At 51.3% G+C, this 11,257-nt stretch overlaps 1 protein-coding gene across 14 annotated transcripts in view; it reads right to left on the bottom strand.

Annotated features, from left to right (window-relative positions):
- Window positions 1-2,953: 2,953 nt before the first annotated feature.
- The window catches only part of RBFOX2 (RNA binding fox-1 homolog 2), a 281,421-nt gene continuing 273,117 nt past the window's right edge, over window positions 2,954-11,257 (bottom strand). For 13 of the 14 annotated variants that reach the window (XM_073900306.1, XM_073900305.1, XM_073900308.1 and 10 more), the window contains 3 exons: window positions 10,503-10,591; window positions 10,129-10,201; window positions 2,954-8,565 (listed from right to left, as the gene is read on the bottom strand). In XM_073900306.1, the coding sequence (XP_073756407.1) occupies window positions 8,521-8,565; window positions 10,129-10,201; window positions 10,503-10,591 (207 nt within the window). In that variant the 3' untranslated portion in view covers window positions 2,954-8,520. Of the gene's footprint in view, window positions 8,566-10,128; window positions 10,202-10,502; window positions 10,592-11,257 lie in introns of those variants that run through there. The other variant, XR_012380612.1, reaches the window with a different exon arrangement.

The following is an 11,257-nucleotide window of genomic DNA, read 5'->3' as shown; positions in this document are numbered from 1 at the left end:
TGCGTTCATGACGCGTGCCAGGGCCCTGGCCTACAGCGGTACGTGAGGCTGCCTGCCCCCTTCTCTCCCAGAGCTTACCTTCTAACAACCGGAATCCAGTGGAAGGAATGAGAAGCAAGAAACGAGCTGACCTGAGATAATCTCAGGGTGGTTGAGTGCTAGGAAGGTGGTCAAATAGGGTGCTGGGGCAGAGGGGCTCCCTTATGCTGGGTGGCGAGAGGTCTCACAGAGAGGCAGGGTTTCATCGGAGGCTGCAGGGAGGAGAGCTGGGGCCAGGGTTTCAGAGCAGAGGGCGCAGCTCGGCCGAGGGTCTAAGGTGGGAATGAGCTGGGCTGGGGGGCAGGAGGCCGGGGGGCAGGAGGCTGGCCAGGCTGGGGGGCAGGAGGCCGGGGGGCAGGAGGCCGGCCAGGGTGGCTCCACGGGCGAAGGTGGGAGCGCGCAGGAGGCAGAGGTCAGTGCTGGACCTTAGGCGCTGGTGGGGATGCCAGGCGCCCAGGGGGTTTGCGGCGGGTCCCAGGATGAGGAGCTGGTGCTGCCAGAGGCAGGTGCGCAGGGAGAATGGGCAATGGGGCAGTGAAAGCAGACGACGAATGGGCCCGTGCCCGAGACGGAGGTGGGGGGCCACCCCTCCCTTTGGCGAGATTCCTCACTCGTTTCTCTTTTGGGTTTTCACGCGATGTGTTCAACTTCCCGCCCGAGGGAACAGAGGCTTTGGGAGGACAGGGCGATCTCAAGCCTGGTGAATGTGAGGGGCTGGGGGACTGCAGCGGGGCTGAGTCCAGACTTCAGGGCGGGAGAGTCAGGGTGCGGGGCCGAGTACCCCGCCGGGAGCGGAAACTGACAGCGAGTTTTCGGGAATGGAGGAGCCTGGGCCCCGGAGATTTGCGGGCTAGGTGGATGGTGGGGGAAGAGGACCCCACAGAAGGCGCGCGGACAGCCACGGGCGGGATGCAGCGGGCTCTGGGACTTCTGACCAGAGAAGCGCCAGAAACACTAGAGCCCAGAGGTCAAAGGGCGCGGACTCAGAGCTGGACTGGCTGCCGGTGGACCCTGGGTCCGCCACTTCCTACTCGGGGGACTTAGGGCCAAAGTGATGACAGCCCCCTGCGATGCAGCTTCCTCAGCTCCTCAGCTTAAATGGGGAGTGACCACATAGATCCGGCGTGGGGTTTGAAGCTAGGGTGGCCTGATTCGGGTTTCCTGCGTCCTGGCAGAAACACCAGACTGGGTCAGAGACGAAGGGCTTTCGTGCTGGGGACAGAGGGGGCAGCATGAGCATCAGTGTCCCCAAGTCCCATGGGCGTGGAGGGAGAGGTGACAGGAGCCCGGATGGAGGCTGTAGGTCTGCGCTGCCGCTGACGGATGCCGAGGGTCCCCCTCTTTCCTAGCTTGCTTTCGCCCTGGAGGCCCCCTCATTCCTCACGGTTACTCGCTGCAAACGCGCCCCGATTGATGGGCTGGGAGAGCAGTCAGGACGCTGCTCCTGTGACATGCTCAGCAAGAAGGGGGGGCGCACGGGAGGACCCCTGGGAGGAGCGCTGCCAGGAAGACAGAAAATAATGTGGACGGCTCTCGATCGTGCTCTGCAAGTGTGGCTGTGACCCCGGGCTGACAACATACAGGAAGGCAGGGTGGAAACGGAGTCTCGCTTCATGCAGAACATTGAGAAAAGGAACTTAACAGGCATCTGCAGAGCGCTCACACGTGCGGGGCACTGGCCGCAGCACGGGGAACTCAGCCGTTTGGAGACCCAGGTGCCCAGGCCGGGCTGGGGTGCGGGCGGCCGTCTGTCCGGAAGTGCGCCCCGCACCGTGTTAGAGGCTGGGTGCGGCCTGGCCAAAGATGGAAACCGCGAGAGCAGCTCAGCACAGGAGGCGGACATGCTGGCTGGCCCGGGGGGCAGCAGAGGAGACCTCGCTCCCCTTGGCCTTGCCAATGGAAGGGTCGAGAACAGCTGGCAGTGCTGAATGTGACCCAGTCAGGTAAGGGCCCGGGAGGGGCATCCATCCACCTGCTGTCACCAGAAGGGGCTGCCTCAGGGTCCTAGAGGGAGGAGCCACCAGACTGCAGCACGGGGGAGAGCAAGTCCTTGGAGTCAGCGGGCAGAAACCTATTCCAGAAGTTTGTCGTGTAGGAGAGGACCTGGGATCTTGTGGAATTATTTTTTTTTAAATATGTTAAAGGTGTGTAAGCATGTTTAAATGCCGGAGGGACTAACTCGTAGCAAGCGAAAGGTTGACCTTGCAGGAAGGCACAACAAAGCAAGGTCCTCGAAGGATGGGGTGCGAGCACAGGGTGAAGACTATCTCTTGAGTAGAACAGGAGAGAGGGGGAAAGAAAAGGCATGAACTCAGGTATGTCTAGAACCAGTAGCAAAGCATTCTTCCAGGGAGCCCGTGTGCAGTGATGGCCTCCAGTTCCATGAAATGGAAAGCTAGATGACCTGAGAGCCAAGCGAAGGGCACTGGAGACTTCTGGAACTTGGGGGGGGGGTGGGGAGGGTGGTTACTGGCAGGGACACCAGTGCAGGGGGTAGGTTAGAAGGCCTGCACAGAAGGGCCAGCAGGACCCCAGAGTTAGGAGCACAAAGCCTGGGCGGCCAGGAGCCGGGGGAAACAGTGACCGGGCAGCAAGGCAGGAAGGTCAAGCGGCTGGACGGGGAGGGCGGCGGCTCGGAGTCCAGGAGAGCACGGAGGCTGGAAGGAGGTCAGCAGCAGAGGTACAAAAACCAGCTTCTGCCAAGCCTGGAGGAATCCGGGGAGAGGCTCTCCCACGGCGCCAGCCTTTGGCCTCATTTACCCCACGGCTCAGCGCGACCTTGAGTGCCCTCCACTTAGCAAGTGTTGCGCTTTGCCTCCTCCTTCCTCCATCTTTAGAAGTCAAATCCAAGGTGTAGGTTTTGAGCCTCAGGAGGAGGCAACAGGGATCCCCCATCAAGACACACAGGCCAAAGAACGGTGTTTCTCTCGTTTATTTAAAAACAGTGCTTCATTACCGTTTGCAAAGGCAGAGGCAGCACTCCTCCTTCGCTTGGAGTTTATAAAAGCCAGCAACATGATCAATAATTTATACACATGGATAGTAATACAAAAAAATAAGGAATAAAAGCTAAAGATCTAACTACTCCGACCTTCACAATTCCAGCTACTTGATAATAATAGGAGTAACCCAATGAATACTGTATGGTCTGAAAGCTACTATACAATAGGATTCTTAACAAGAAGGGGAGGGAGTTAGAGGCTGTCACAAAGCCCGGGGGTGCTTCTCTGGAGTTCGCAGGGAAACAGGACCCTGGGCAAGCAGCTCGGGTGTCCTAGGAAGTGACTCTGGGGTGGGGGGTGGGGAGAGAAGGCGAGGTGGTCAATTATACAAGCATCCCATGTGATGCCCCCATGCCCCAAAGGTACCTGTTTTGCCATGGCAATGGGAGGGGGCTGGAGAAGCTGCATGTCGCATGTTGGGATGGTCCAGTCCCTGCCATGGGGAGTGGGGAGGAGAGGAGAGGTTCTGTGGCATTTTTAGCCTTGCAAAGATTTGGGCTGAAAAGCTCAGAGACACAGGTAGGTCAGCCTGTCAGGGACAAGTCAACTCCACCGGCCCTGTCAGCACTTTGCAGCCCTAGCTTACGTGTGTCAAGCCCCAGGTTTGCTCCAGCTATTCACAAGCAGAATTATAACACAAGAAAAACAAAACAAAACAAAACAAAAAAAAAACAATTCATATCCCTTAGGGAAAAAAGAGGATCAATTCATCACTCTTTGATATATAATACAGCCAAAATCAGCTGCCAGAACAAGCACACACACACGAAAATACTGTGAACAGAAAAATACAAGAAAATGGCTAAGCTGGGAGTCTCAATGGGGTGTAGACGTTGCTTAAAGCACTTATCAGTCCCCAGTAAAACCAAACCAAAAGTCACTTTTTAAAAAGTCAAAACCGCATGGACCCCCTGGGGAATTGGTGTTGGGAACGGGGGGGGGGGGGGGGGGGGGGGGGGGGGGGGAAGAGAACGGACGTTCCCTTTTTGCTTGCCAGTGTGACCGAGGGAGCCCCCCCGCCCCCCGCGCCCGCACCGGGTCCCCCCGCTGGCAGTCTCCTTAAAGGCAAGGTCTGAGTTTTGGCTAATGAGCAGTTCTCTCGGTTACCAATCCCTGCCAACCAGCACCACCATGGCTGAATTGATCTCCCGTTTTCCTGAGTAAACTGTAACTGGCTACAGTTGCGGTAACGTGGGTTAAGAACCACTACAACAGCCGACTTGGGTCACTTGAGGAATCCCCTCTGCCCTCGGCTCCTCGTTCCTAGCGCGTCTACTTTGGGCACTGCAGAACTTGCCATAGGCTGGTCTGTAAGCCTTGTTTTAAAGCCAGGTGCCAGGGACTCCACTGCGCTTACTAGACCAGGGGGAGTGCACTGGCTTAGGACTGCTGGAGCCTACTTGGAAAGGGCCCCGCTTCATGCTCGAGCTCTTGGATGGCTATTGCCTGGTTGATCAGTAAAGCAAGTGTGGAGGAAGTACACAGGGAAAGGGAAAGGGAGGGAAGAGGCTTCTGGACGTAACATTACCCAAAAAAGAAAAAAAATTTTAGTGTTTTATGTAACAGAATCGAGTCTCACTGGTGTTATATACTACAAATGGTCAGACATTTTCAAGAGCATGACAAAATAAAAACACACAAATTTATGTCTGATGTTCATCTTGCCCACTATTCTTTTCTCCTATCTTAAAACAGTGCAAACAGGTAACTTTATGCTTTTTAAAACACCACTATCCCTTCCCCACCCCCCAAAGTCCCTTTCTTCCTATCATGGGGGGGGGGGAGTCTGCAATTCTGCAAACCTTACTGTGCTAGAGGTTGCAAGCAGCAGAGGAGGCTGGACTTGGTGAGAGGGAAGGGCGTGAGCAGTTTCCCTCCCCCTCCTGGCTGGCATGCCTTCCAGAGGGGCCCTGGCTTGGCCCCATTCTCCTGTCCGAGGGAAGGGGAGTAAGGTAGCCCTTCTGGCAGATCATCAGGGCGGCTTCAATCCCGAGTTTACACCTCCCTCCCACCTGGAAGCTAAGTGACTGGTGATGGGGGTGGTGCTCACCTACTTGTCTGCTACATCGCTAGGAACGGGAACCTAAAGTAAGAGCAGTTCAGCCCCTGAGGAGTAAGACTTTTGAGGAAAAGCTGCTACCACTGGTTTTTATTGAATAATCTCCACTAGATCCCCTTAAACGAAGAGGTGAGTCCCAGTCCCCTTCTTTTTCAAGGAAAAATAACATGGCTCAATCCCACCTGCGGCTGTCAGAGGATGGTGGTGATGGCAAGTTCGGGAAAACCTGAGAGCCTTAAAAAAGATGAGTCACAATAGTTGAGCCAGGGGTTTCGGGAGCTGAACCATGGAACACAAGGGATTCCAGAAAAGACCTAAGGGCAGCTCTCCTGGCTGAAAAGGGGTTAGGAGAAAAAGGTTTTCACTAGCAGTCTCCTTAAAAGAGCCCGGCTTCTAGGAGTAAGACGCTAAGTACAGAAGTCCACGTCATGAGCTACAGTAAAGCTGTGGAAATCATTCACGTGCTGGGATTCAGCATCAGTGTTTTTTGGAATCATCAACCAGCATCCTCTAACGAACCCACAGATGCCAAACTCTCTTCCGACTCTGTTTCTTAGTCCAGTGGGAACCAGAGCCAGGAGCAGACAAGCACTGGTGCTTTGAGGAACCTGCCTCTGGTGAAGCTGGCTGTACGGAGTCTCAGAGTTCAAAAGGGGATGGGGGGGCAGCTACAATCTCATCTAGGTGCTCACAAGAGCTCCAATTCTCGGTGCTGATGCTGAAGAGCCCGAGGCCCTTGAGTGAAAGTGGAAGTCTGCTCAGCCTTCCTTAGAAAAGGGAACTGGAGGAAGCCGGATTACAACCATCCCTGGAAATGCAGCAGAATGCACAGAGCTTGCCTATGGAGTCCTCAGCCAGAACCAGCTGAACTGAACTGCAGTAAAGGTAGCCCAAGCTCGAGCTTCTGCCTCTTTTAAAAGGGCAGTGGGAGCTGCCTTCTCTACCTTGCCCACCATCCTTGTCTCTTTCTTGGAAAAAAGAAGAGAAAATTACTAAACTCATTCCCCGATTCTCCTCCCCTGCTACAGACACAACCATTTAAAATTTGGCCTTATCTCCACTGAGCAGTGGCTTGCCATTTCTGTGAATGGCCCCTATTTGAACATGACATGAAATTTCTCTGTTTCTTTAGTGAGTAAAAGCTCTCCCTCAAAACAAAAGCAAAAGAAAAAAAATCCTCCCTGCCCCCATTCTCTAGAACTGTGAAAGCCCCACATCCTATACCCCTTCCTCTAACTAAAATATTTATATACATACAAAAAAAATTGTCTTAACAGCAACGAAAACAAACTTTGGCTTGGGGAGGGGAACCCTTACAAATGGCCAATGGCTCCAGGCAGTTTGGCGTCCCGTATTCCATGCATTCCTCCCCAGAATTAGTAAGATTGCATCGAGGCCTCTAGCTTCATTGATGTCTCCCCTCGTTTCAGGCACAGCCTCTCCTCCCAGTCATCAGGAGAGAGAAGGTTTTACAGGGGGAGAAGATAGGTATTTTACACAATAGGCCAGTCCCTCCCGGACAGATCACTCTGCTTACAAAGAATGCTTGATGCTGTCATATGTCAGTCATTTTAATTCAGGGACATGAATCAGTTATCAGTCAAGAACACGTGTGGAGGCAGGAGTAAAAAAAAAAAAGAAAAAAACAACAACAACAACAAAACAAACGGAAAACAAACCCATAACAAACCAGAAGCTCCATGTCTCTGAATTACTCCCTTTAGCAGCTATCCCTTGGGTGAGAGGTCACCCTAGTACCAATGTGAATAGACCAGGGAGCCAAACAGACCGTGCTTTTCTGTTTTCTAATGCCGTCATTTTGGAAATGCTGCAGGACCCTTGCCTTTATCATTAACAGCTAATAGCTAGAAGAGAAACACCTTCTCCCCTGCCTTGTCCATATGTATAAAATCAAAGCCAGGCAGCCACAGCAGTGACTCACCGCTGTGGTCACAACACGACTCTTCTGGCAACATGTGAGATCCTTGCCAGGACACACCCTCCTTCCACTAGGGGAGGGGAGGAGCCTCAGGGGCTCTGGGTTTTATCTCCTGTAGTGTTCATGTATGCCAAGCAGTCGGTGCTCGGCTGGGTGTCTTTGGAGGAAAATGAGAAGCCGGGCGGAGTGGCCACGAGAGCTCAAAACCATGGACAGAGAAGTGGCTCACAGAATGCTCTGGAAGATGGGAATTCCTATGGCTTTGGAGCTAGTTAGTACAAAGTGCCTTTGCCTGCCCTCACATGCCCCAATCACCACAAACTTCCAGGGACAGCCACCCCGGGACTCGGAGCTTTATCTTTTGCCAACACTCTCCATATGTTTCCTACCTTGTACTGACCTCCTGATGCAAGAGAAAGCACAGGACTATCAGAGCCCTGCCAGACATCATCTGATACCCCTTTTCTCTTCCTTACCCTCTTTACTGGCTCCCAACGCTTCGTACTTCTAAACCCTCAAGCCGGGAGATCTGGTCGCTATTTATTCTCCTGTCCCTGGGTCCTAAATTCCTGACTCTTGAGGACTTGGGAGTAGGGAGTTTATAGAAGGACAGATGAGCTAAGCTGTGGTTCAGAGAAAGGGGAAGAAGCCCAGCAGGAATGCTAGGATCTCAGGAAAGAAAAGAATGATCTTTTTCACACTCCAGAGTTCATTCTGAGATCGGTTTCCTAATGAGGTGTTTATTATCCACAGTCTGAGAGCATGTTTGGAAATATTAATATTATAATTCCAAAAACGATGCCAACGGTCTCAGGCTGTGCAGGTTAAGATGATTGTAAAAAGAATGGAGAAGACAGGAGGGAAGAGGAGAGGAAAGTGTCTTTTCAGTCCTCCTGCTTTGCAAGCACAAACTCCTGTCATCTATCAGCATGTGGATTCCAGCAAGAGCCAAGCAGAACTGCCTGCCGAAGACCAGAAACTCAGAAGACTAGAAGAATATCCTGTTGCAGACAGATCTCCTCCACTTCTGTTCGTCCCCCAGCCCTCAGCACCGGATACACTTTGGTAGCTCTGTCTGCTGATTTCTGATCACATGCATTCATCAGCTCCTAAGGTCTCCCCTTCCTCGTTAACTGCCTCTTCCGTGATTGACAGAATAAGCTAAGCACGGACATACAGACATGGAAATGCATTATTTTTTTTTTTTTACCACAGTTTAAAAAAAAAAAGAAAAAGAAAGAAAAAAATGCACAATCTTTGGAACAAAAGAATTAAAGGCAGAAATGTAAAGGAAAAAAATACATATTCAAAGAACATAGTGAGGTATAAAAAAGTATTCTCTTTTTTTGTATTTTTTTTTGTTTGTTTGTTTGTTTGTTTTTCCTCTTCATCTTGCTATAGAGTTCCTCTACTAGTAAATATTGCAATAGCCAGGCCTCATGAACTGGGGGGCTGTCCCATTTGCAGGGTCTCACGTCACTTCAGTAGGGGGCAAATCGGCTGTAGCCACCTCGGTATAAACTCGCCTGCAGTAATTAAAGACATAAAAGTAATTAAAAGGTTGATGAGAGAAGCACTGAAAATGAAGGAAAATGTCCTGAAAAGGGATTTGGAAAAACAGCTTCTTTAGAAGCTGTAAAGCAACTGGTAAGATGTTACGTAGTGCAGTGAAGTCAGGAAACGGACTTCTGCCTCTAAGACGCTCAAACCAGAGCCCAGAACACTTACTGAGGACCTGATATTCTCCTTTCCCTGCTTCATTTCATTATTTACATCAATCAGCACAGAAGGGAAACTCAAACTCAATACAGTTTAAAACCAGATCTGTAAATAATCTGACGTTTAAAAGCACGAGTTTTTGTTTACCTTGATCACATCATCACAATTGTGACCTGAAGCAGCTAGCTGATTTTACCTTCGTACACGTCACCTGTCCGTGGAGAACAGGCTCCTCTCACCACTAGCTGTCACGTACCATGTCTGAGATGGTGCTCGATTTAAACCGGAGTCAACCTTTCAACTCCTCATGTCTAGCTCCTGTATAATCTAGAATATATGCCAACTAGGCTGCTTGTGGACATACCCGAATTTATTTCTATCTATCTCTGTGGAGTTTTAACCGGGCTTTGTTCTTTCTTTGCTTCTTCAGGATTGGACTTGTATCTTTTTGGCACATAAAATCTCAGGAATTTCCATCACTGTCTTTATCTTGTCTGTCTCTACCTCAATTCCACACCTACATTCCCTTAGGACCCTGCTACTTCCTCCCACAAATCTTCATAGCAGTAGAAACTGAGTGTGAGAAATGACGGGCTCTCTCATATTCCTCTAAGCCAAATTTCATTTATCACTCTGCCTCCCCGTCCAACAGCTCTGTCCACATGCCCAGGCTGCTGCCCGGCTGAGAACATTAGGGATGTTGCTGTGAACAGCCCATCTCTGCTGCAGCCCGGAGGCATCCAGGCCAACAAAGAAATACTGCCGTGAGGATTCCAGTTCGGTTGGAGGGGGCTAGGGGTGGGGAGTTCTTCTATATGAGCTCAATGGACCTTTCCTACACTTCCAGGAAAATACCCTATTTTGCCACAAATGTTACTGTAAGGCATTCACTTGGTGATTTCCAGCACCACCTGCCAGAAGGCTCGGGCATGGCAGGGACAGCCTTTGGTATCTGCATCTGAAACTAATGTCCATTTTTTGAAAAGCTTACTGTGAAAGCTGGAAAATCTCATGCCCCTACATCTTCGCTAACACCTATCGATTAAACCAAGCCACAGGCATGCATCCAACAGCTGAGCCAATATAAAACGTCAACCTGTTCCCTTTCTTTCTCTCCCACATGATGCCGTTACTCAGGGTAGACTGTCACAGCTCATTCCTCCCTGCCCTTAACCAGGTCAAGTGGCTCACACTACGACACACAGATAAAGAAGCTGATACGAACTTTCCAGACAGTCTTCTGTGGCTTCAGGACTTTGGCAATGGAAGAGGGGCTGAATTTGTTACCTCTCTAGATCTTTTGGGATCTGTAGGCAAAAGGTAAAAGGAGTAAAGTGGCTAAGAAGAAAAAGGGCACATGTCATACTCACCACAGCGCCAACTCCGTAGCTAGCGGCAGGGGCAAGGGCGTGGTATGGGTCGGCTGTGTACACCCTGCCGTAACTGAAAGAGGAAATACAATCAGGGAGATCAGGCCAAGGCTGTGCGCTACAAGAATGACAGGGTTTACTGTGCTAAAGACTTGGGGGAGACTTGGTCTTGGAATGTTATTGGGGAACTTTCTCTACTCCCAAATGCAGTAACTCCGAAAAATTCTCAAGTACCTCTCTACGGCGGGAGAGAAAGGAGCTGGGGATGAGGAAGAGGGAGAGCGGGGTCAAAGCCAGAAAGGGACAAGGAGACCAAGCGGGAGCGGCGGAGCAGAAGTGGCGGCGGTGACAGGAGGGCGGCGGGCGGCACCTACCCGTCGCTGTAGGCTGCGGCGGCGGCGGCGGCGGCTGTGGCCGCAGTCGCGGTAGCGGGCTGTGCGTATCTGTAGGCTGCGTATCCGCCCTACAGGAGAGAAGAGAACTGACTTTACAGATACCTCCCCCCCAGGGCCGGCCGCACACACACCCACCCACACGCAGACGTACGCGCACGACGACACGGGGACAGACACAAACACAGACACACACGTGGGGGAAGAATGTTTCAAACTGCCTCGGTCTGCATGTTATCGTTCCTCTGGCACAGAATGAAGCTCCACCCAATGCAGGGATGTGCTCTCCAGTGTGGGACGGTAACAAAAGTAAAAACTCTCTCAGTAGGACCTGTTCTCAGATTTAAGAAACGACGATAGGATTTCAGATCTGTCTTACTTCACAGTCTTCACAGGGCAAATATCTGCAGGGAGTTGGGAGAACTTTACCTGACGGGGAATGTAAATTATAGAACTAGAACATACTAAATTTGTATGTGTTAACTTCAGATTCTCAGATGGATTTACCGCTAAGACCACGGACGGTATGTAATGGAAAGGTCCTCTATAGTGCTGTGCTCCATCAGGCTTCGCACGTTTGCCAAGAGGCTAAGATAACCGGGCAACATTTAGAAGGAAAACCCAGCGTAGATCAGGGGTTGGCAAACTTCAATCTGTGAGCCGACGCAGCTTGCCACCTGCTTTTGAAAGCAGGTGTGAAGAGACCTGTCTGGCCTCCAAAGCCGAAAATATTTACC

The sequence above is a fragment of the Callorhinus ursinus genome, unplaced genomic scaffold, assembly GCF_003265705.2.
Source record: "Callorhinus ursinus isolate GAN/ISIS: 27379988/994484 unplaced genomic scaffold, GSC_fseal_2.0 scaffold14, whole genome shotgun sequence".
NCBI lineage: Eukaryota > Metazoa > Chordata > Mammalia > Carnivora > Otariidae > Callorhinus > Callorhinus ursinus.
Note: the sequence above shows the minus strand (reverse complement) of the source record. Positions and strands in the feature narration are given on the sequence as shown.